This window comes from Pteronotus mesoamericanus, unplaced genomic scaffold (genome assembly GCF_021234165.1).
Source record: "Pteronotus mesoamericanus isolate MK-2021 breed Mesoamerican mustached bat unplaced genomic scaffold, CSHL_Meso_final contig_78, whole genome shotgun sequence".
Lineage (NCBI taxonomy): Eukaryota > Metazoa > Chordata > Mammalia > Chiroptera > Mormoopidae > Pteronotus > Pteronotus mesoamericanus.
The window spans coordinates 357,566-382,335 of record NW_026555258.1 but is presented as its reverse complement, the minus strand read 5'-3'; the positions used below and the strand labels follow the sequence as shown (position 1 = coordinate 382,335).

General features: G+C 65.9%; 1 protein-coding gene across 3 annotated transcripts in view; it reads right to left on the bottom strand.

The window, feature by feature from the left end:
* The window catches only part of PNPLA7 (patatin like phospholipase domain containing 7), a 41,660-nt gene that overhangs the window by 643 nt on the left and 16,247 nt on the right, over nt 1-24,770 (bottom strand). For 2 of the 3 annotated variants that reach the window (XM_054584096.1, XM_054584097.1), the window contains exons 16-33: nt 23,767-23,972; nt 22,934-23,065; nt 22,284-22,407; nt 21,832-21,945; nt 20,440-20,509; nt 17,079-17,228; nt 10,362-10,425; nt 9,945-10,113; nt 8,839-9,021; nt 8,334-8,452; nt 4,532-4,688; nt 2,509-2,625; nt 2,311-2,380; nt 1,587-1,703; nt 1,044-1,192; nt 679-831; nt 425-535; nt 44-128 (exon numbers count right to left, since the gene is read on the bottom strand). In XM_054584096.1, coding sequence (XP_054440071.1) covers nt 44-128; nt 425-535; nt 679-831; nt 1,044-1,192; nt 1,587-1,703; nt 2,311-2,380; nt 2,509-2,625; nt 4,532-4,688; nt 8,334-8,452; nt 8,839-9,021; nt 9,945-10,113; nt 10,362-10,425; nt 17,079-17,228; nt 20,440-20,509; nt 21,832-21,945; nt 22,284-22,407; nt 22,934-23,065; nt 23,767-23,972 — 2,290 coding nt within the window. The remainder of the gene's footprint in view (nt 1-43; nt 129-424; nt 536-678; nt 832-1,043; nt 1,193-1,586; nt 1,704-2,310; nt 2,381-2,508; nt 2,626-4,531; nt 4,689-8,333; nt 8,453-8,838; nt 9,022-9,944; nt 10,114-10,361; nt 10,426-17,078; nt 17,229-20,439; nt 20,510-21,831; nt 21,946-22,283; nt 22,408-22,933; nt 23,066-23,766; nt 23,973-24,770) is intronic. The other variant, XM_054584098.1, reaches the window with a different exon arrangement.

Here is a 24,770-nt window from a genome sequence, read left to right as displayed (position 1 = left end):
GCCCCCTCGGCCACGCGGAGCACGTCCCGCGCGGCCCACTCACCGTCCACCACGGCCACCTTGGCGGGCTCGATGCGCGACACGATCTCGGCGAGGTCCGTGAAGGAGGCGTTGGGGCAGGTGAGGACCTGCGGGGCCAAGGCGGAGGACACCCCTAGGCTGGGCCGCGGAGGACCCTCAGCCTCGGAGCGGGGACAGGGGTGCCGAGGGCGGGCAGAGTCCTGAGCAGACCCCTGAGACCACCGTCCTCTCGGGAGGGGTGGGCGGGGGCCTGGGACAGAGGCTGGGAGGCAGCCCCCAGGGCTGCTGCCTTCGGCTCGCCTTCCGGCCCACGGGGGGCTCTCAGAGGGGCTGCCTGTCTCGGGTGGTTCGGGGCACAGGTCACAGGAGGGGACAGGGAGAGGGGCGCCGCCCAGGCACGCACATCGCCGGCCTTCATCTTGCTTGGGCCCTGTCGGTCCTGCAGCATCTTCTCCAGCACGCCGCTGCGTGCCCAGATGCCAAACACCGTCCGTCCGTGCTGGTACCCCACCTCCTGCACACAGAGGGGACCGGGCCTGGGTGCTGGGGCCGCCTCAGAGGACGGGGTGCTGGGAAGGGGCAGGCAGACACCGCAGCTCTCCGGCCCTGGTGCCGCGCCCCCGGCCCCGCCCCCGCCCCCGGCCCCGCTCCGCTCACACAGATCTCGGTGAACTTGCCGAAGTCCAGGGTGCCGTAGCTGTCGATGGGCGGCCGCAGGTACTCGCAGTAGTCGCTGTTCCTCACCACCTCCAGCTGCCGCACGCAGCACACGTAGGCCAGGCGCGACTGGATCTCGGCCATGTTCAGCACCTGCCACGGGCACAGCTGCCTGCGCCTCACGCCCTGGCCCAGCCCTCCCCTCCCCACCCCGGGGGCACATGGCACTGCAGCCTGTCCCCTTCCCCTGAGCCGGACCCCGGCGAGCAGGAACGGGGCGGGACCCAGGGCCCGGGAGGAGCTGTGGGGAGGCCGCGAGGAGCGGCAGAGCGGCAGGCCCGCCGCCGCCCAGGCTGCGCCCCCACCTTCACTTTTGTGGCCAGGGGGTTCCAGCGCTTCCACAGCAGCCACCACCCGGAGAGCGCGTCGCCGTAGTTGGTGAGGTCCGTCTCGTCCCGGCTGCCCACGTCAACGGCGATCACCACCTTTGCGCCCATGGACCTGGCCACGTCCGCTGGGGCAGAGGCGGCCCCGTCACCACCAGGACAGGCACGCGGTGCCCCAGGTGGGGACAGGGCCTGCCCGATGGGCCCTGAGGCCAGCAGAGAGCACAGCGCTGTCCAAGAGGCGGCAGGCGTGCCCAGGGGGGCCCCCCACAGCGCGCCTGCCACCTGCGGGCTGTTAGTTCCGACTGTGGCGCAGACAGGAGGCGGCTGCTCCCTGCGCCGCCCTGGCCCTGGCTCCGGCTCCGAGTGCCGCCCAGCTGACAAACAAGCCCCAGGCTGGACTCGCCGCGCTCGGTGCGGGCGTGCTGTGTTCTCTGCTCTGAGCCAGCCTGCCATCCCCCTCGGTGCGCGCAGAAGCCAGCGTGCGCCAGCCTGCGGGAGCGGGGCCGCCGGTGGCCCTACCTGGGAGGCTGTTGATGTAGCCCCCATCCATCAGCAGGTGCCCGTCTTTGGGGTCGCAGAGCGGGGGCATGTAGCCCGACAGGGACATGCTGGCGCGCACGTACCTCCACAGGGAGCCTGGCGGGGTCCAGAGGGGCGGGGAGGTTGCCGGCCGTGCGAGGGCGGGAGGCCCCCCCCCCACACCCCCCGCGCGCTCCTGCCCTGCCCGCTCAGCTCACAGCCCGGCCTGCAAGGGGACCCGGGGCCTGCGCGTCCCGTCTCTGGCCAGAGTTCCGGGCCCAGACGGCGCCCTCGCCGAGGCCCCAAGGAAGCCGGGTGCGCTCTGGGGTCCCGCCACACCCCCGCGCTGGGCGCCGACGGTGGGTGCCGAGCCGTCGGCCAGCCCGCCCTGCCCACACCCGCAGGGCTGCGTCCGCCCAGGCCCTCGCCACAGGCTCGCCAACCGCCACGTCTGACCAGCCATGTCCGTGGCCTGCGCGCGCCCTCTGCCCGCCCCCACTCAGTCCGCGGGTCACCTCCTCCGCTGGGAGTCTTTCTTTTTGGCCTCCTGGGGGTCTCCAGGCCCCTGGCCATCTCCCCAGCCCCCCGCCTGACCTTGCACAAGGGCATCTCTGTGCTCAGATCTCCCTTGGGGGTCCCGGGGCCTCCCTGAGCATGGAGCCCCTGCTCTCTCTGCCCACAGTGGGGCCCTGCGTGGGAGCCGCTGCGGGGGGCGGGCGCTCACCGTCCGTGTGGACGCGCATGGCAGAGGCCGAGATGTCCGTGGTGATGGTGAAGTAGGGCAGCCACAGGTCCTGCGGGGGAGGGGGCTCAGCGGGGCCCTTCTCGTGGGCACCAGGACGAGGGGTAAGGCAAGGGGCACGCAGTGTCTGAGCGGGGAGCACAGGCCAGGCCGGGGTCCCCGTGGCAGCCAGTGGAGCACCTCGATCTGCCGGTCCTTGAAGACGCTGCAGATGCTGCTGTTGAAACCGGCGCCCGAGAACATGGAGGTGATGGGGTAAGTCAGGTCCAGCACGGTCTTCACCATCGAAGTCATGTCCTGCGTGGGGGGCACAGTGGGGCCTCAGGAGGACTCTCAGCCCACCTGGCTGCGCAGGCCACTGGTGGCCCCCCGGGACCCAGAAGGAGCCTGCGTGCAGGAGGGGCGCAGGGACCCGGCACACGCGTGTCCTTCCACAAACAGAACAAGGGTCTCGGGGGGCGCCCTTGATGGCGGGGCCTCAGGGGAGTGAACACCGTGGGCTGGGCTGAGCGCCGGGAGCCCCGGGGATGCCACGGCCCGCCGTGCGGAGGCAGCACGGTCAGCGAGCGGCGAGCGCTCCCGCCTCAGCCCTGAGGTCCCCGATACCGAAGAGACCCCCCCCGGCCGGCTGCACACTCTGCCACGGCAGGCGCCCGTCAGGCTCCCGGGAAGCAGCAGGCCTGCGAGGGACTCAGGGCCCTGGCCGGCTGTCCCCGGGGACCCGGAGGCCGTCCTCCCGCTGCGGGGGGTGGGGCGGTGGGCAGCAGCGCTGGCCTCGCCCAAGGATGCCCAGGCTCAAGGCCGCCTGCCTCCGTCGAGGTCAGGGATGAAGAGGAAGGCTTGGTCCCCTTTGCCTCCGTGTGTGCAGAGCGTGGGCTGTGTGTGGCGGTGCCCAGGGGTGAGACCCCGCCCCCAGGTGCTCACACATGTCTTCAGACAAGCAGGGGACACATGCTCCTGGAGCACAGGGACCCAGGACGGCATGAGACATGCCCAAGGCCCTCCAGAGTCAGCACGGCCCTGCACCAGAGGGCTCAGAGCCAAACCTGGCAGCCCCCACGACCACCTGTCCCCTCAGCGTGGCAGGGGACACGGGCATGTGGCCCCCTCTTGCCTGCCCCCTGCACACAGGCCCAAAGCTCCCTGGCGGTTCCCATGCCTGCACCAGGCAGGGCCGGGGCGGGGCCTCCCGGCCTGGGACAGACCTGCCCCGAGGCCGAGCAGGTGTCCCCTTTGCTGCTGCTCTCAGAGGCTGCCCCTGGTGACTAGGGCGGCTCGGCCTGGGCCTGGCCGTGGAGCCGCTGCTGAGGGCCCCGGGCTCAGGAAAAGAGGCGTCTTGTGACAGTGTCCTCGGACCTCCTGAGCGGAGCACGGCCGGTCCCCTTCTCCTCTAAGGGACCGCAAACAGTTTTGCTCCCACTCAGAGTTTCAGCCTTAAAGCCAGGAGACCCCGCGAAGGGCAGGCCGCAGCCACACTCTCGGGCGCCCCCGTGGCGGGCGGGGCGCCGGCCCCTCCTGCGCCGCACCCTCTGCTGCCGCGGGCCTTAGGGCTTCAGCGTGCCTGCCGCCCTCGTCCATCGCGGGGCCAGGTGTGGGCAACATTATTTTCTGTGTCCCTGGCAGTCTGGCATTTGGGGTCTTACGGACTCAGGGAGAGACTGCGCCCCAGGACTACCCAGTCGTCAGAGAGGGTGAGGGCTCGCCCGAGGGGGGCCTTTCCTGCAAGCTGACCGATGCACAGCCCCCCACCCCCTAATCAAAACGTCACTGCGAGCCAACATGTCCCTGCCCAAGTCACCCCAGGGCCAGGGACCAGACAAGCGGGCAGGGCCCCGTGTCCCCAGCCCGCTGGGGGTGCTGATCTTAAGCAGTCAACCCTGCTTTTCCCACGGAGCCCAGTAAGGGCTCCTCCCTGCCTCCTGATGGACACTGTTGCTCCCCGTGCCCTGGGGGGTGGGCTGTGCCTCTTGTTTCCCAAGGAACTGTGGGTACCGTCAACCTCTCCACATTGTCCTCCATCACCTTTGTAAGCTGACAGCAGGCACCACGCAGGGCCAGCCCCGTGCGCCCCCTCCCCCGCACAAGCCGCGCCCTGAGCCTGGAGCCCTGCGGAGCCCCGTGTGCGGCCAGTGGCCACCTGCCCTCCTGCCTCACCGCTCCGCAGGCGCCGGCCCTGCGCCCCAGAGAGGGCGGGGGCCCCTACCTCAGCCCACTGCTTGGCCCGGATCCGGATCTGGCTGTAGCTCCGCTCCTCGGCGTAGAGGGCGCCCATGAAGGCCCCGATGGACGTCCCTCCGACCATGTCCACGGGGATGCCGCACTCCGCCAGGGCCCGGATGATGCCGACCTGGGCGCAGCCTCTGTGCCGCCGGAGCAGAGAACAGGCCTTGAGCGCCGCCCCGGGGCCAGCCCCACGGCGCCAGAGGCTCGGACCCCCGGACCCCCGCCCCCCCCCGCCCCCCCCCCCCCGCAGCTGTGTCTGGCTCCTGCCTGGGCGGGAGGCGCAGGAGGCTGCTGACACATTTGGTGCCGCCCGGTGTCCTGAGAGGCCAGCCAGCGCCGGGGAGGCAGTGCCGCTCAACAGGCTTGGGGCAGGCTCAGGAGGGGCAGGGACGCGAATCCAGGCCCACTGGAAAGGGGGCTCCTGGTAAACGCCCCAAGGTCAGAGTGGAGGGACACAGAGGAGCCCCCACAGGGCTGGGAAAGCCAGAGGCGGACGGAAGTGGTCACTCAGGGCCTCAGACGGCCATTACCGTCTCTCACACGACGTCCCCACTCCCAGAAATCCCGGCCCCGTGAGAAGACCCCATGGCCGGCCCGGAGAGCACCCGGACACCGGAAGTGGGCCCCGAGGTCCAGGTCACAGGGATGTCGGCGCAGGCTCTGCAAGGACTGTGCTCAACGGGCCAGGAAGCTGACAGGCGGGCGCAGCCCGAGGGCCCTACCACGGGCGAGTGAGCAAAAACCCGTGCGGCAGGCACGGACCAGGGCGTGACTTCCGGCCCAAACAGGAACCAGGAAGGAAACCCCAACCCAGGCTACACAGGTCGAACCCTGCAGAGGCTACGTCCCGTGAGAGATGCCAGTCACAGAAGAGCAAGGGCTGGGGGCCTGCACGGACGAGTCCCCAAGCCGCCCCGTGCGTGGACGCAGCAAGGGGACGGGACGCAGGGGCTGCGGGGCCGGCGGGCCTGCGAGTCTCGGGGGCGCCGGGTCGGGGGCGGGGGTGTAAAGAGGGCGGCGGCGGCGGCGGCACCGCTGTTTGAATGAACCTGACGCCAGTGGACTGGATACTCAGAGTGAGTGGTACACTTTAGGGTACGCGCATTTTAACACTCATAAAAAATTTGTAATTTTGACAAAGAATTGGAAACTATAAAGTGGAACTAAAAAGCTGTAGAAGTGAAAAGTGAGTAACTAAATGAACGGATTTTTTAAGATGTATTTATTTTTAGAGGAAGGGGAAGGGAGGAAGGAAGAGAGGGAGAGAAACGTCAACGTGGGGTTGCCTCTCGTGCGCCCCCCACTGGGGACCTGGCCCACAGCCCAGGCCTGTGCCCCGACTGGGAATCCAACGGGGGCGAGGAGGGGGCGGCGTGGGGGGTGGGGGGTGGCGCCCTTTGGTTCGCAGGCCGGCGCTCAGTCCACTGAGCCGCACCGGCGGGGGCTTAGTTCTTTTAGGTATGCATGTGTTTAAAGTGTAACTCTGGAAAGCAATAATGATATCTATATGCAAATAGATAACTGGTTTTGTTTCTAAACATAAACAAAAAATTAAATTAAAAAATAAAAGTGAAAGAGGTTTTTCCTGAAAGTTTGGGCCAAAAATGTGGGCATGCCTTATATAGGCAAAATACGGGTAACATCAATTTACAAATTCAGTTGTATTCGTGTACACTGGCAACAAATGATTTGAAAATTTGAAAGATATTAACAGCAGCAAAACCAGCCCATAAAATGCTCACGAGATTCTAAAGCTTTCGTGGAAACGCACGGGGCCTGCAAGAACCCCAGCGGGGGGCGGCTGCGTGGCGGGGGCTCCAAGGACAGGATGCGCCCCTCCGGGGGGCACGGGGCTGACGCGGACACGCGCGGAGGGGAGGACTCGCGGGGACGGGAAGGCCTGCGGCAAGGGCGCCCCAGCGGCGAGGGAACCGCGCAGGGCAGAAGCAGACCGCCCGGCCCGCGCCCACGGAGCGCCGGTCAGGCGCGTCACAGGCCTCCAGGGACCGGCGGGGACCACGACGCTTGCGGAGGAGCAGCGAGGCTGTCTCCGGGGCCCCGGCGAGGCACGAGCCCAGGGAACACCAAACGACCACAGAAGCCTGGGAGCGCTCTGCGCATCCCAGCCGAGAGTGCAACCCAAAAACGCCGCTCAGCACGGAAAGCCAGACGAGACATGAGCGACAGGTGCATTCGGCCACACGCACTTGTATTCACACTATGCCCGTAACTCCTCTGACTCAGGAACAGAAGGAAACCGCCGTTAAACCCAGTGAGACTGTAAAGCGGACTTAACGGAAGATACAGCCACCAAGCCCGGGGGCGCCGGCCGCAGAGAGACGAAGCAGGTCGCGAGCAGACACCCAGCGGTGGGGCTGCGACGGAAAATACTGACCAAACCGGGGCTGATGAACGCGGGCGGACAGGGCTCGTGGGGTGTAAAATGGCACGACTGCTCCACGACCAGGCAATTCCACTGCCGGGAATCTGTCCACGAGAAAGGAGCGCACGTGCACAGGGAAGACTCCTGAGCACAGGCAGAGCGCTGTGCCCCCCGCCCCGCAGCGGGCAGGGGCCGCGGGCGGCAGCTCCGCGCGGGGACCATGGGCAGGACTCGCGGGCGCGGCGGGAAAGCCAAGGAAGCCAGGACACCTGCGAGCGTGTTTCCGAGGCGCTCGGCGCCGCGCGAGCTCAACAATGAGAGAAATCCATAGGAAAAGCACCCGGCATCTCAGAAACACCTGAGCAGGCAAGGTGGCTCAGAAGACACCTCTGGGAAACCGCCCGGGAAGTCGAACGAAAGGGCAGACGGAGACGTGGCAGCGGGCACCCGGGGGCGACCTCCGGGAGCTCCGGGGAGAGGGCGCCGCCTGGCGGGGCGGGGCCTCCGCGTATGGACGTGGCTGAGGACCCCGGCGCGGCCCCCCAGGCGCTCTCCGGCTGGGACCCGTAGGGAGCAGGCACGTGGGTGCCGGCGGCACAGCCCCTCCACCGCCCACCGCCCGCCGCCCGCCGCCGCGGGGCCGCGCTGAGCGCTTTACACCTCCTTCCGGGACAGACCTCCACGTGACCTCCACGTACAACCCCATGCGGTCCGCGCAACGACGTCCCCGCCCGCTACTCCCGGCCTTCAAACTTGGCCTCCCGTGCGTCTTCTGTTACGGAAACTCCCGGAGCACGGGCTCGACCAAAATCAGGAAAACATCAAGAAGGGGGAAGGCATGGAATCCCGGAACCCGAGGCGCCGCGGAAGGGTTGGTCCGGAGGCAGAGGCGCAGCCGCCGGGCAGGCGGCGCGCGCCGTGAGGCCCCGCAGCCTGAGCGCCCGAGGGCCGCGCTCCCGGCACAGGGGCTGGGGAGGGGCCGCGACACCCGGGACACGGAGCAAATGACAACTGCAGCAGCCACCAGCCCCACCGGAGGGAAGACAGGCGCTACAATAACGTGAACCGAGAGGCGCCCCCCCCCCTCTCCGGGACGGACACCCGGGGGTCGCGAGCCCCGGCACAAAAGGCCGCTGCAGGCTCCGGCCTCCACACCGTGCGGGTGAACGGGGGCAGCCCCGCCGAGCCTGAGAAAGGCCAGGCACGGGCAGCGGTTCTCATAGGAGGACACACATGGTTACAGGCAAAGGCAAGGCGATGGAAGCTTCTGGACGCTGCGGGGAGCCATCAGCCTGAGGGCGGCGGCACTCGGCCACCTGCCCGCGGGCTCAGCGGGCGCATGCGCACACGCCCGCCCGCAGCCGCGCAGGCCCAGAGCGTGGGAAGCGGCTGCACTCACCGGGCTCCGCCTCCTCCGAGCACCAGCGCGATGGCGTTTCCCGTCAGCACGCGCGCCAGGCGGGAGAAGTCCGAGTGCCGGTCTGGAGGCTTCTGGAAGAGCCGGTGGTACAGCTCCACCTGCGAGGCGCGGCAGCGGCAGGAGCTGGGCTCCATCACCCGGCCCGCGGGCGTCGTGACACCCGCCGGACAGCCCCCGTGGCGACCCCAGAGGGACACGCTCGGCCCCCCCGCTGAAAACCCCCAGCCTCGAGGGCGAAGGCGCTGCCCCCGGAGCTGGGGGGCAGGCGGGCTGCGCTCCCCCCACCCCCGCCCCCAGGCCGCCGGGCTGAGGACACCCCGAGGAAGAGGCGCCTCGGGTGTGCGCGCGCTTCCCCCGGAAGCCGGACCGCGCGGCTGTGCCGAGCAGCGAGCCAGGCCGCCTGGAGTCTCAGGCCCGCCCTGCCGCCGGCCCCGCCGGCCTGGGGGCGCGACAGCCGCGCAGCACGGGGAGCGGGGCGCCTCACCAGCTTGGGCAGGCTCCGCCGGGAGAACACGCGGCGCGGGCAGCGCAGGTGCAGGTGGCCCGAGCACCAGCTGCGCATGTTGAGCCACTCGACGGTGCGCGCCGGCGGGGGCCCGTCCTCCCGGTGCAGCAGCACGAGCTGCTTCTGGGCGCGCACGGCCGCGCTTTCCAGCATCCGCTCCAGCTGCGGGGAGCAGAGCTGCGGTCAGGGGAGTCTAAGGGCCGGGAAGGGGCTGGACGCCGCCCTGCCGGCCGGGCGGCACCCGGTTCTGCGCGCCAGCTAGTCTGTGAGGCTGCGGCCAGGGCTCTCCCCCACCGCACACGCCGAGCGCGGGGTGCCTTCCGGAACATGGCCCCTTGAACACGCGGAGACCTCAGGTGGTGAGTTTTGCAAACACCCCCTTGCAAGGGAGCCTCACTCTTGGCGGATCGGGACCCACGTCACATAGGCAGGACCTCTGGCTGCCCCAGGCCAAGGCAGAAGCTCGAGAAGAGAGCAGTGAGGGGCCGCGGAGGGAGACAGAAGCCGCCAGCTGAAGGGATGAGGAGCGTCCACCTCACACCCACGAAGCAGGAAGGAAGGAGACAGGAGCGACAGCGCCCCGCAGGGAGGGTATGGCGCCCAGGCCTTCCCCGCAGAGTCTGGTGAGCCGAAGGCGCACACCCGCTGGTCCAGGTGGGCCCATTGCAGGAAATGACCTCCCGGTCCACAGACCGGGGCAGGGGCGGGGTGGGAACTCACCAACAGGGAGATTTCAAATGACTTAAAAAAAAAAAAGTAGGGCGCTGTTTCTATAAAAGTTCGCCCTGTAAGACAGAGCTGCCCACTCACAGCAAAAGCGTGAAGCAGGGACAGACTCTGCTCCAGCTTCACAGGAGGCCGTAGGGGGCCCGCGGGCGGGGCGAGAGCCGCCCTGTTCTGTGCTGAAACCCCCGCCAGTCGTGACATCTGGGTGTTGGCTCTAATTATCTGCCGTTCCCGAGGGCATTCACAGGAAAGAGCAACAGCGGGATCTGAGGCGTGAGCGCCCACCCCGGCCAGCACCTGCTTGCAGCCCCGCCCCCGGCCCCCTTGCCCCCCGCACCCCGGCCCCGCGGCCCGCCCACCTCGCCCACGGTGGGCTCCTGCTCGCCCAGGCCCACGATGAGGATGCAGTCGGCCTGCCGGATGCAGCGCTGGGTCCAGGGTGTGAGCGTGCTGTCCGCCTGGTAGATCACGATGCGGTGGATGTCCTCCTGCTGCCCCAGCCAGCTGGACAGCCTGTACTCGTGGGTGCTGGGAGACGCGGACAGGGGGCTGCAATGCGGGGGCCCGCGGGGTGGGGGGGGGCGGGGCCGTGCCAGGGTGCAGACACGGGGGCGGAAGGCATGGGGGCCGCAGCCAGCGGGGCGCACTGTGGACCCGGGGGCCCCGACGCGGGCGCCTGCCCCAGGGTGCGTGCAGACACTGTGCGCGTCTGACGGCCGCGCTTGGGCCGGCCAAGGGCACCAGGCCAGGGGGGCGCTGTGTGCAGGCGGCTGTACCTGTCCAGAGCTGCGGAGCCAAGGCGCTGCTTTATGTTGTCACTCGTCAGCAGCAGGGCCGGGCCTGCAAACAGAACCTGGGTCACGGGAAGCTGCCGTGGCAGCCCACCTCCAAGGCAGCAGGCCCATCCGCAGTAGCAGCCGCTCCTGGAAGCCACGGTAGCCGGGCACCTTTCCAGGAGGAAGTGCCTGTGGCCTGAGGGGAGCCTCTGGGCAGGGGGGTCAGCACAGAGAGAAGTGGGTGCTGAGCCCCGGAGCCGGGAGGACTGTGCCAGCTCAGGGGCCCCCCAGCCACGGGGACAGGGCCTCTCAGAACCTCAGCCTCCTCTTCCGCACTCAAGGGCTCGAAGCTCTGCAGCACTGAGGCGGTGCATTGGGCGCGGGGGGAAGCATAGGCTCAGAAAGTGCAAGGTAATGTGATTTCCCGAATCCAGACCAGCAAGGCCGGCTGGACTCCAGTGCGGTGCCGTTCACCAGGGCTGAGATGCCCGACTCGCCACGCCTGTGCCTCTGAAGTCAGCGAGCACCTTCCGTCTATGGTGTGTCGGAGGCCTTGTCCGCAGACAGAGCAGCCAGGGCCCGCTCGGCCAGGAGGGCCCAGGTCAGGAGCCTCGGAGAGGCCGCGGGGGGTCGGGGCAGAAGCCGAGGCAGGGCCCAGTGTCAGAGGGTGGCCCAGGCGCAGGCCCAGGCTCAGGCCGGAGAGGGCCCCAGGGCCGGCGCCCAGCAGGACTGCCCCACGCGGAGGGCCTCCTTCTCATCCTGTGCTTCTACCAGAGCTTCCCGAAGGGTATCTGATTAAAAGGTGAGATAAGAAATCACCCAGAAAGGTGTGCCTGCAATGGCGCCCTGGAGGCGAGCGCTCTGGTCTGAGACCTGCTGCTGAAAGCCCCTCCTGTGGGGGGCGCTGTGCTGAGGGGAGCGGGCAGCCTCGTCCCCACGCGGCGCAACACTCTTGTCCCCTCTTGGACACCCAGGATGTGACAGGACAAGCAGGCATGTGTGGCTGCAGGAGCACTGAGAAGCCCAGCCCTGAAACCCTCATGGGGCCCCAGGCTGGGCCCTACCTGCCCCTTGGTGCCTGTCCCCTGGATGCGGGGGGACCTCAGGGAGGCAGGGAGCCCCCGGAGGTCATGCTCTGGCTCCCACGGCGCCGCCTGCAGCTCCTGCCCATCAGGAATGTGGTGACCATGCCCACCCATGGGAGGGGCCTGCCTGGGGCCCAGGCGGGGCAGGCCCAGGGCCAGGAGGAGACGTGGGCACGGCGACCCCCCGCTGGGCTGCCCAGCAGCTTCTTCCCAAACTCTAGCGGCTGGAGGAGGGGTAGCAATGCCTTCTGGGTGCTGGAGGGAAGTGGCTGGCAGCCAGAACCTTCACGCAGTAAAAGCGGCCTTGAGAAGAGAGGGTGACCCACACGCGTGGGTGCCCGGCCTGGCAGCGCTGCCCTGCCCGAGCAGGGGCAGGGTCCGGCCTTTCTAAACGAGGTTCTGGGGCAGACGAAGAAACCAAGAGGCAAATGGGACCTTGATGCCAAAACACAAAGGTCAGTCACAATACGGGGAAAAGTTAATAAACTGGTCTACGTGAGAATCAAAAACTTCTGTTTGTGAAGAGACATCATTCAAATGGAAAAAAAAAAAGCCAGCCACAGAGAGGGAACAGTATCTGCAGTAATGCAGCCCCGAAAGGAACTGCGACCGGCTCAGAGACAGAACTCTTCCCCCTGGCGGGAAAGGGCGGCCCCCGAATCCGGGGCTGGGGGACTCGACAGACACCGATGGCGGGGGGGGCCCCAGCGGCCAGTCAACAGGCCGACTGCTCTGTCGCCGAGAAATCCGCAGCCCTGCCTCAAGGAGACACCCCGCACGCCCACCACAGCGCAGGGGGCGCAAGCGGGCCCGCAGCACAGACACACGCTTCGCTCAGGTGCACACACAGCGCTGTGCAAGCCGGGCCGCGAAGGAAGCCTCAGTAGACGGACGTCACACAGTGTGCCTGTCCCGACCACAGTGGTGCGGGACCGGAAGCCCCGGGCCGTGGGGCGACGGGAGGGCTCACAGAGACGTGGACAGTAAACAGCACACACTTAGAGAACCGATGAGCCAGAGTCGCAAGGGAATGAGAAACGACTTGAGCCGTGAGTAAATGAAACTGCAGTATTCCAAAGCTTCCCGGGGGCAGGAAAAGGAGGGCTGAGAGGGACTCCGAGCTGCCAATATGCACATCAGAAAAGAAAGTCCTCAAATCAGCAACCTAGCTTTATACTTGAGAAACTAGAAGAAGAACACCAAACTAAACCCAGGCGCCCTGGCCTGTGCGGTTCCGCTGCCTGCAGCCTGGTCCTGTCACTGACGGGCTGCGGGTCCCCGTCCCGGTCAGGGCGTATGCCCAGGCTGCGAGCTGACCCCCGTCCGGGCGTCCAGGGGACGCAACCAGTCGATGCTGCTCTCTCACGTCAACGTTTCTCTCACTCTCCCCCTTCCCCGCTTCCTCTCTAAAAAGCAATGAAAAAATGTCCTCAGGTGAGGAAAAAAATTAAAGCCAGATCTAACAGAAAGAAGGAAAAAAAAAAAAGGATTAGAACAGAGATAAATAAAATACAGAAAATAAATGAAACCAAAAGTTGGTTCTTTGAAAGAGGCAACAAAATTGACAAATGTTTGTTTAGATGAATAAAGATTCAAATCACTAAAATAAAAAATACAGGCCATTGCCAATTTTACAGAAATAAAAAGCAGCATAAGAGAGGACTATGAACAACTACATGTGAACAAATTGGATGATCTAGATGAAATGGACACATTTCTAGAAACACAAGACCTACCAAGAATGAATCATGAAAAAAGAGAAAACCTGCACAGACCTATCGCGAGTACAAAGATTGAGCCAGTAATAATAAAGGTAAAACCAACAGAGAACAGACCCGGACGCGATAGCTTCACTGGTGAATTCTGTCAAATGTTTAAAGAAAAATTGACGCCGGTCCTCCTCAGACTCTTCTAAAACACAGAGGAGAAAGGAACCCTCCCTAACTCGTTCCATGGAGCCAGCACCAGCCTGATAACAAAGCCACTTGGAGACAAAGACGCCGTAAAAGTTGCAGACGGGTGACCTTTGTCAATGTTGATCTAGAAATCCTTGGCAAAGGCAGCTCGCCAAGCTGGGCAGCCTGTGGGAAGGACAGGTCACCGCACCCACGGGGGAATTGTTCCTGGGGCACAAGAATGGCTCCGGGTGGGAGCACCGACCAGTGCGAACACCCAGATTCGCAGGACGAGGGGAGAGAACACGCCAACATCTCCACTGATGCAGAGAATGCCCACAAACGACCCCTTGTCAGAATGAAAACACTCAGTGAACTACGGACAAAGACACTGCCTTGCCTGGCCGGGTAGCTCCGTGGGTTAGAGCATCACCCTGATGCGCTCAGGTTGCGGGTTTCATCCCCGCTCAGGGCACATGCAGGAGCCAACCGATGAAAACATGAGTCAGCGGAAGAACACAGTGAAGTGCGTGTATGTGTGTCACTCTCTAAAATCAATTTTTAAAAAAGGAACTTCCTCAACATACTAATGACCATACATAAAAAGCTCACAGCTAACATCATACTGAACAGTGAAAGCTAAAGTCTTCCGCTGAGGTCAGGAACAAGGCAGGGATGCCTGCTTCCCCCACTGGTACTCAACACAACACCGTTAGTATAATTAAGCAATCAGAAAGATGTAAAAGACATCTAAATTGGACAGGAAGAAGTAAAACTATCTTGGTTTGCATACATTTTCGTATATAAAAGAAACCCTAAAAGATGCACCAAAAACTGTTACAATTAATAAATGAAGTTGCAGGATACAAAACCAACACACAAAAGTCAGCTCATTTCTATACACTAACAGTGAACAATTTGAAAGAAAATCATGAAAATAATTCATTTACAATGGCATCAAAAACAGTAAAATATTTAGGAATAAACTTAATTAGCAACGAGGTGAAAGGCTCACACTGCAAACTACAAAACGCCGCTGAAGGAACCGCAAGGCCCGAGTGGGAACAGGCCGTGTGTCCGGGCTGCAAGCGGTGTCGCCGAGGCGTCGGGCCGCCCCGCACTGGGGCCCGGCTGCGCGTCTCACGGGCTCAGGAACGCAGCTCCTGAAGCTCCGGTGCGTCTCGGGGACCTGAACGGCCCAGGCAACCTCGAGACAGAACGGAGCCGGGGACCAGACCTCCCGGTTTGCACACTGGCTGCAAAGCCGCACAACGAAGACGGGGTGGTGCTGGCTAAGGACAGGCCTGCGGACCCTGGGGCAGAACACTGAGTGGAGCCCACGTGAGCATGTTGACGATTGTCCTCGTGTGCATCGATGACCAGTCCATGGGGACAGGGCGGGCCTTCGACTGGACATCCACACTCAGACGAAAATTACCACCGCCTAACGTCATACTTCTGCAAATGTAGCCTCCGAAACATTGCAGATCTAAGTGTGAGACTACAAGCCTTTCAGAAAAAACACAGAGCGTCGAGGCCCTGGGAGGAGGCGAGGAAGGCACACTGAGCGTACGACGCATAAAAGAAAAAAATCCATAAACTGGCTTTCCTCAAAATGTTAAGTTACTGCCCGTGAAAGACTCCGATAAGAGGATGAAGAGACAGGCCGGAGAGCAGAACAACGCCCTTGCACCCCCCCAAGACGGCACTGTGTCTGGACCGTAAGAAGAGTCCCGGAAACTCACCAGGACTCGATGGGAAAACAAGCACAGACGTGAGTGCAGATTTCACCTGAGGGACGCGCAGTGGGCCCCGCGTTCCTGCCACCCGTCAGGACAGCAGGGAAAACTCGGCGGCCCCCCCAGAGGCTGGGGGAGGCGGGGAGAGGACGCCGCTCCGAACGCCGGTGCAGCCGCGCGGGCCAAGAGCGGGCAGCAGTTACGAACAGCACCTGTGCTCCCACCTCCCGCGCTGCTGGACACGGACGCCGGAGGCAGGGAAGCTTACGCGCGCGCAGAACGCGTCACACGCACGGTCACCGAGCTCTAGTCCCCAAGAAACCACCCCACAGCTCCGGCAGGTGAGGAGCTGAGGACCGTACGCACGCCGACAGCGGCTGTTCCCCGGCCGTGAGAGGGACACACCGAGGCTACGCGGCGCCACGCGGAGTGGAGAGCCCCCTGCGGAAGGCCCTGGACTGCTGGCCCAGGTGCCGGATGCCCTGCGGAGCGCGGGTGCCGGGCGGGGGGCCGCCTGAGAGGCAGCGGGGGCCTGGGCAGCGGCAGGGGCCTGCCGTGGAGTCGAAATGGTGTGGGGCACACATACGAGGGGGAGCCCCAAAGAAACAGGATTCGCTTCTGGAAGCGGGAGCCCGTGAGAGCCTGGAGGAAGACGAGGGTCCTGGCTAACAGATTTCGCCCCCGCCTGCATCTGGGCGGTCACATCGTGGGGACAGCTGGTGCCACCTTCACCTGTCAGTCCATACCCAACGCCCTCGCCCCGTCCCGCCAACTGTGTGGGTCCCCCGAGCAAAGGCCGCGCGCTCGGCTCCTGTGCCGGGCGGGGGAGGGGCTCCGGCCGCCCCACTCGTGCTCCTCCGTTAGAGCTCAGCACTCATAATCCCAGCTTCAGGCCAGCAGGCTGCTGACCTGCAAGTGTGCACTGCGCCGGCAAGAAGAACTGAGCGCTTCTCCCGTGGCGCACACACTTGTGCACATGGGCGCACTGTGAGCACACGCACACACACCAGTGGCATCTGAGGAGCACACATCAAGCGTGCAAGTGTCAGTTTCTCGGTCCTGGAGCTACAGTCGCGTGACGGGGGAAGGCACGCAGATCTCTATACTATTTTTGCAACTTCCTGTGCGTCTATAATTATTTCAAAATAAAACATTTTTTAAAAAGCGAGTAAGTTTTTATAAAGAACACCCATCAACTGTGCAAACTGGAGATGCTTCTGGATGCTCTCGGAACCATCTGACCAACGTCAATGGAGAAGGAATGGAATTTTCTCAATCTGGAATATTTGTTCTAAAACAAAAGACTAAGGGCAGGTAATGCTTTCTGTGCTTTAAAATTTCATTTTGAGGATGACTTTTAAATATTAAATATTTAGAGCAGTATCTTTCAACTTTATAAATAACTTACCTGTTTATATTACTTATTTATAAAGCAGCACTATACAGCGTTTGCTCAAAGCTTTCCGTCACCAGATGTCTCTGCCAGGCAGAGAGTGTTTCTGTGGGCGTTAGATTATTTCACGACAGAGAACGTTCGCGCATCCCTTCCGGTGGCGTTTTCTGAAGATGGCCTCCGAGGCCCAGCCACGGCACGCGGGTCACGCCTCCCCCGCAGGCGCTCACGGCGCACAGAGCGGGCGCTTGCTGACAGTGAGGCGCCAGCTGCGAGCCTGGGGGCGTCCCTAAGCTTTCTCGGGGGTTTCGCTTTGTTCCTTCTGAACCCCGAAGCTGAACCGCTTTCAGGAATTTGGAAACACAACCCAGGCTTCCCGCCCAGTGCCCACGCGGCAGGCTGAGGGCCCGGGTGCAGGGAGGCGCTCCATCCTGAGAAGGTGCCTGCGCAGTGACCGTCACAAGCCCGAGTGCAGCCCCCAGCCCCCAGCCCCCAGGCACGGCCAGGAGGCACCACCACCCACACCTGCAGGACCACCTGGAGGGACCGCGAGGCTGGGCCGGGGGGGCTGGGCCAGCCCGAGGCCACCGCGAGGGGGCGCTCACCGATGGCGCTGAGGGCGTGCTTGAGCTCCAGGGCGAAGGCGGTGAGGGGCACGTCCTCAGATGCGGGCAGCACGGCCACCGTGGACAGGTTGCTGGCAGGGTTCCCCGAGTCCCACTTGCTGCCTGCAGAGTGCAGCCCAAACTGGTGACCTGGAAGCACAGGGCCGGGGCCCGACTGAGGGGTGGGGCCCCCCGTGACAAACCCTCAGGGTCGCTGGCTGTTCCGGACGACACCCTGGCAGCAGCCGCCTGGGATGAGGGACGGGAGACGGGCACCGGCCGCCCCTGCCGAGCCACTCGCGCTGCCCCTTCCACCGACGCGCCGGCGACGCCGCGCGTCTCACGCCGGGCACAGGAGCGCTCGGCCGCCCGGGAGAGGAGCTCAGACGACGCGACAACCGAAACCGCAGGACCTGCCCATGAGCCGGCCCCCTCCGAGCGCTCGCCTCCCTCCACCGTAGACCCCGTGAGCGGTGTGACCCGCAGGGGGCACAGACTGACCCCCGGGAGGTCAGGGCCGGTGTCGGGGCAGTGGCCCGGCCTCCGAGAGAAACCCCACGCCCTCAGCCGTCAGCAGCTGCCAGAGGGTCCCGGGCAGCCTGTTCGCAACTGCAGAGCCGCTTCCGGGGCGGCGTCTCCTGTTTTCAGGGAGGGGCCGCCTCGCCTCTCCTGCTGGCCCCACGGACCCGGCCTCCTGCTGCCAGGCCGCACCGAGGGCCCTCCCCCCAGCTTCCCCACCACCTGCCCCCCAGCCCAGCCTGTAGAGACCCTCTGAGCCCTGAGCACATGGCCACACAGAAAGGCCCCGCTGCCCGAGGGCGCGTCCCTCTGGCTCCACCGCCCCCCACCGCCCGTGAGGAGCGGGCCTGACCATGGGATGTGGACCGGGGTGGGGGGTGCAGGTCAGTGGGGCAGGCGCTGGGAGCTAACAGGGCGGGGGGGGGGGGCGAAGGGAGAGAAGAGCGAGGCCCCGAGCGGCCTCTGGCAGCACCGGGCAGCAGAGGGCCCCCTCGCCGGCTTCCCTGCAGTTCTCCTCCGGGGCCCTTTCCTCCTTGTCTTTCCCAGCAACCTCCTCCGAGTGAGGAAAACCAGAGGGTCCACCTCGAGCTCCCAGGCGCGTGAGGCTCTGGCCTGGCCTGGCCCCCGGGGAGGGGCGTGGGGCGCAGCTCTCAGAGGGGCGCCTGGAGCCAGGGACCTCGGCTCTCCGGAAGGCTGCCTTCTGATGCCACAAAGCCAGCAGTGACCTGCCCCTGCCCAGCTCCAGGCGGGCGGGGTCCTTCCCTCCCCTGCCCATCGGGCGCTGCCTCCAGGGCGACTGCGGCCCGCACACTCAGCAGACGCCCACGGCGGGCGGCCCCCCGACTCCCCCGCCCTGAGCCAGTAGGCAGAGGTGGCCCCTCCACTGAGAGGGGCGGCCGTGGGGAAGGGGGTGGAGAAAGGACCTCTGCAGACCGAGTGTGAAGTTCCTGACACACGACAGGAGCCGGAGCCGCAAAGCAGGTTCTGGAAAGGAACGTGGCGAGGACACCAGCAGCCGCCACAGGGCTCTGGGCTGCACCGGAGCCGGCAGGTGGGGCCCTGCCGCACAGGCCCCGAGGGCCGGAGCCCCACCCAAACCCGTCTGGGAAGGAGGCCAGGACACGGCCGGACGCTCTGCTGCAGGAGGCGGTTCCGACGTGAAGCAGCATCTCACCGCCGGACGCTCCAGAGGGAGGTGCCCCCCGCACCTGCCAGGGGTGCCCAGAGCCCGACAACCCAACAGCCGTGAGAAAAGACGCCCGCAGCCGAGAACGACGGCTCGTCCCAGGAACCGCCTGTCGCGACAGGAAAGCTGTGGCCGTGACCAGACAGAAAGAGCGATGGGACAGGTGCAGACGTGTAACAACTGAGATAAAAAATTGTTTTTAAACTCTGTGTGGGCTGAAGAGCAGGGTCACGAGGAGGGAGGAGCAGGGCCCTGGAGACGGGCGGGGGCGGGGCCTCCGCTGGGCGCAGGGGGAGGGGCGGAGCCCGCTGGGACGGGGGCGCCGGCGTCCGGAGGGGCGGACGGAGGACCGGACCGAACAGTGTCGGGAGGGGAAAGGCCGAAACCTTCACAAATCCAGGAAAAGATACAAACCCGCAGATTCAAGAAACAAACGTAGAAAGACGTGCAAACCCCGAATGGGAAACACCCTAAGAAACTAATGCCCGGGTACCCCAAAACCAGATTTCTAAAAACTAAAGACAAGGGTAGGGTTTGGGCCACAGGCAGAGAGTGGGGGCCCCGTCTCCCTACTCAGGAACAGGCCGTGCGCCCAGGTCCCCGGGGCGGAGGGTCCTGGGCTGAGTCATAGCAGCCGCCTGCTGGATGCAGGGGCAGCGGCGCTGGGTGGCCAGGGAGCACTCGCGCCGCGGACCTGCTCTTGGGCTCCGCTGTGGACCGAGCTGCTTCGCAGAGAAGGGAAGCGGCCAGGAGGCAGCCGGGGTGGCGGGTGCCAGACACTTGTCCCTCGAGCTTTAAACACGTCGGACAGCTGAAAGCAAAAGCTGCGATGCTGCACAAGGGCTTTGCACTCAACATGCGCAGAGCTGACATTCGACCACCACAGCCACGGGGAGAGCGCGGGGACCGCCCCGGGCCGGAGGCGGCGTGGGCGTGGGCGACGGGACAGACCGGCGGGGGCGCTGCAGTCCCCGGAGCAAGGCCCGCGGTGCCAGGGGAGGCGCTCTGGGCGCCCCCGCGGGCGAGTGAAGGCGGAACACGCGAGGAGGCTAAGGTCGCTGGAGACAGGGCAGGGGAACGGGGTCCTGGGAAAGGACGGGACGAGGACCAGCCATGAAATGGCAGGCACAGCCTGTCCCATGAAAAATGACATCACATGTGAACGTCTGAACACAAAGACACAGGCCGATGGAAGGCAGACAAAACACAGCCCAGCTCCGCGCTTCCTGCAGGAAACTGGCTCCAGACCCAACCGAGCCGGTCGGTCACAAGGCAGATGAGGCAGACACGCTGTGTCCACCCAGAGCCCCGAGTGTGACCTCGCTGGCAGGCAGGGCCTCTGCAGGCGGCCGGCCTGAGGCGCTCTGCCCCACGGGCGCGCCCGCCCCTCCCCTCCCGCCCTCCCCGTGCCTGCCGGCCGCTCACGTGGGGGTGCGGGGGGGCACACGACTGCCGAGGGGGACAGGTGGTGTCTCACGGTGGATGGGCGGGGCCAAGCGCGGAGAAGCACGGGGGTGACCAGGGAAACTGGGGGCCGGGGGCCTGGGGCGCGCGGGGCCCCGGGGGCCGCACCACGCCGGCGGCAGGGGCGGCGGCCGAGGCAGGGGTCCCGGGACGGCCAGCAGGCGGCAGCCGGGCCACGGCCGGGAGACTCACCAGGTGCGGTGCCCTGCTGGAGGCTGCCCAGGATCTTCTCGCCCAGGAGGTGAATCAGCCGCGTCACGACCTGGGGTGGAAGAAGGACAGGCCCCCACCGCGCGCGTTAAACTGAGAAGCCAAGGGCCTCGGGTCCCGGTTTTCAAGGCCGCCCGCTGCTCCCGCCGCGGCTGGGTGACGGGCCAGCCGTTGGGCCAGCGCAACGAGCCCGCACGCAGCCCTGCTCCGCCTGGACCGGGCCGCGGGCCGCCCTTTGCCCAGCGCCTCCCGCCCGCCAGGCACTCGGGGCGGCTGCCACTGGCGTCCCGTGGGAGAGCCCTGCCCTGGGAGGGCCCGGCCTGCTGCCCACACGGGACGCGGCCAGAGCCTTTCTGACCAGCCCGAGTCTTAAGAATGCTGCGATTCAGCGCGAGGCTGTTCCGTTTCCACTTCCGGCTGACGGAAGCGCAAAGGGAAGGCTGGGCTGGCCCTGCGGCCTCAACCCACGGCCCGGCCGGTTTCCCTGCTGCCTTCTCGGCTCCGCGCCTTGCAGTTGCCCAGTGGAAAAAAAAGACACGTTTCCTGTGAACATAATTTTACCCTTTTTCCAAATGGATACCATTTTTTCAGATTTTTAACTTTTTGTGTCAGATGACATTTTCCTCAGAAGAGCCTCTCGGATTTAAAAGGTTTCCTTTCCCTCCTATTTTATTTAGTGTTTGTTACAAATGGCCGAATTTTGTCAAATGCCTAGATGCAATCATAGCATTCTCTTTTGATTTTTTCCACAACTGATCATATTTTAATAGCTTCCCAACACTGGACTAACGTTCCTTCGACCACGGTTTTAATAGCTGACTTGCTAATATTTCTCGTAGCTGGAGTGCTAAGAGAAATGACAAAAAGCTCTGTTATTTTTATCAAGTTTTTGTATCAAACTCATGCCGACTTCATGTAACAAACAGTAGACGTTCCGTTTGCTGCAGAACAGAGATGCCCGCAGGCCCCGCAGGCCCCGCTGACGAAGGCGGCGGCCGTCACACAGCCTGTCCAGCACCTGAGAGGCAGGGACACAAAGGCCAGGCGGCCGGTGCAGGCGGGGCCCGCGCCCCCGCGGCCGCTCGCAAACCCTGCTCCGCCATCACACCTGCCCCTGCCTGCGGCCACCCCTCCCTGGTGACGAGGGCAATGTCGCTTGTGCGGTGGCAGGTGTGGGCGCAGCCGCGGGGTCACGGTGCCCGGCCGGCTTCACTCGCTGGGTCCCTGCGCCCCCCGCGCCCCCCTCGCCCGGGCCAGCGGCCCCGAGGCCCGTGTTCTCCTTTCAAACCGCGAAGCCTGTCCATGCCAGGTTGTGTCAGTCAGGGCCTCGCGCTGACCCCTCGTGTAGGCACCTGGTCCCTGCGGCAGCCTCACCTGCGGGTGCCTGCGCTTGATGGACGTCAGGGCCCCCGCCGGGAGCTTGGCCAGCTCTGAGTCCCGCACGGCGTGCACGGTGGTCGCCCGGGGCTGGTGCGTGAGCGTCTCCACCTGGGGGGCAGCGGTGGGAAGCGAGGGCCGTGCGGGGCATGCCCACCGCCCGTACCCTCGGGCAGAGGGCAGGGCGAACGGCAGCGCTCCCCGAGAGTGGGGTGCCGGGGAGACCCCGGGGCAGGGCCCCTGCCCTTGCCCAGCCCCTCCGGGGCCTCTGGCCCTCAGATCCGCCCGGGCTGCAGCCCCGGCCGGCCCGCGACAGAGAACCGCGAACCGCGGGGCGGCCCCTGGACCGGCGGCGCCGGCCCCTCCTGTCCTGCTGAGGGCCCCCCACTCAGGAGCCGGGGCCAGACCTCCCCCCGGGGCAGGGCCCCGCGGCGCGGCCCCCAGCCTACCACGCCGATGAGGTCTCCACGGCCGTACTCCCCGGCCAGGCGCTTTTTGAGGTCGTCCTTGCGGATCACCGAGCGCAGCCGGCCGCTGAGGACGATGTAGGTGCAGTCGGACTTGTCCCCCTGCCTGCAGGACAGGGCGCAGGGTGGGCGGGGCAGCGGCTCGGAGCCCTGGGCCCGGCAGTGTGGCCAGAAGAGGGATGTGGTCTCCTCACTGAGCACTTTTTGTTTGGGAAATACAGTTCTTTTCCATTAAAAAACACATACGCTGGCGGGGAACGGGCTTATGATGATTTTCAAGGACGTGATTAAGTCCATAAACGTTTCCTAGTTTTGGCGTTGAACGCCGTGAACACGGGCAGCTGTGACCAGGTCCGACTGCCACTGTCACTCTGCTGCGGAGCTGAGGGCGCCCCAGGGTCACAGGAGGCCACGGGCACAGAGGCATCTTCACAAACGCACTGTGACGCTGCCGCCGGGCCACTTTCCAGGCAGGTGTGGCTGGCCTGCATGTGCCTGAGCGTGGGCGCGGGCGCAGGACGGGCACCCAGTGCGAGTCCCGGCTGCCCTGGGGGCCGGGCCTGGCAGCCCCCGCCCCCCAGGCCCCGCCGAGCCGGCCCCGCCCCCGCCACGGCCCTCCCGCCCGCGCCCACCTGTACACGGCGCGCCCGGCCTCCACCTCCATCCAGTCCAGGGCGAAGTCGATCTGCCGCACGAAGGAGGACACGCGCTTCACCACCGTGTGGGCGACGCCCAGGACCACGTTCGGCTGCTTCCGCATGATCCTGCCGGGCGGCCAGAGTCATCTGGCTGAGTCCCACGCCGTCCCCCCAGCCCTGCCCTCCCGCCAGGTCCTGGCGCTGGACCGAGAGTTCGCAGGACCTGCGCCCGCCTGTCGCACCGGGACATCCACGGAGCAGGCGACGCAGCCAGGCCGGGGCCCCCGACTCAGCACCGAGACCAGGCCCCGCCTGCCCCGCCCGCCCCGTGACCCGTGAAGTCCCTGCCAGCGGTCACCCACCCCACGGAGGTCACCGCGCCTGAGGCCCGTCCCAGCCTTGGGGATGGGGGGCGGGGGCCGGGGCAGCCCGGGGTCCGTCGGCAGAGACCGTGGGCCCAAAGCCCAGAGAGGGATGCGGACCCTTGGGAGGGCGTGGGAGGGCGGGTGCAGGCCGGCGGCCGCCACATCAGGGCCTTGCACCGCGAGCACACGGACACACACGGGGACACACACGCTCAGGGGCACACGCACATTTGAGGACCAGCCCGCGCTCCCCCAGGCTGCCCCCAAGCCTGGCCCAGCAGGGCTGACAGGGTCTCTGCCGCGCCCCGGAGGCTGGCCATCCTGAGAAGGCCCCGAGTCCTCCGTGGCTTCCAGAGGCCGAGGGCCATGGCCGCCCCCCCGGCCCCCCGCCGGCCACCCTGCCCTTCTCCCAGGACGCCCGTCTCCTCAAGGACACGCGGGGCGGGGCCCGGCGGGACTCACTCGTAGAAGTGGGCCTTGGAGATGGACAGGAAGCTGCAGTCCCGGTTGGCCCTGATGGTGAAGATGAGCGGCTCGCCCGTGAGCACGGCCAGCTGGCCCACCATCTCCCCGGGGCGCGCGACGAACAGGCAGCTGTCCTCCTCGCTGTCGACCTTGCGCTGGTACACGTGCAGCAGCCCCGAGACCACGAAGACCACGTTCACATCCTGGCGGACAGCCCGGGTCAGCCGCGCCCCGCCCCCTGCCTGCTCCGGCGCCATGTGGGGCGCCGGCCGCGCTCCCGCTGCACGCGCTGCGCACGCACGCCCCGCCCCTCCCCGCACCCACACCCGCGGGGCCGCCCCGCGATCGCCAGGAGGTCGGGACAGGGCCGCTCCCCGCCCCGCGCCCACAGGCCCCGCGTCCTGAGAGGGGCGCCCCGGCTGTGCCCGCACGGTCCCGACAGGTCGGCCGCCCCACCCGCTGCCCTGCACACAGGGCCGGCGTTTCGGGCCCCGCGTCCGCCAATACGCTGGGAAGCCACTCTGACGTGAGCCCGCGGATCCGGGTCCTTTGTGTGGCCTCTTTCCCAATCTGCTCCCCCTCCCCACGGGCCACGGCTCTGCGGTCCGAGCAGGAAAGGGCCAGAGAGACAGGAACCAAAATAGGCTCGGCCGGGCTTCCCGGAGTCCAGGCTGCTTGGGGCAGAGGGCCGGCCGCCCACAGCGGGCGGCCGGGGGACGGGCCGTGGTTTCTGACCAGGAGACCCAGACCCACAGGGGCAGGGAGGCAGCTAGCTGTCTGCCTCCTCTGAGGAAAAGGAAAAGCCCCCCTTCCTCTGAGGGAAAGACGGAAACGCAGGGAAGAGACGGAGGGGGTGGGGACAGGGCCACCGACGCCCACGGGTGTCTCAGTGAGAGTCCCCAGGAGGCCGGAAGCCGCCCCGCTGCCTGCGTGGAGCTGTCCCCGCGTCCCGCATCCCGCCCAGCTCGGCTGGCCCCGAGCCAACTCTGCACCCCCCGGGC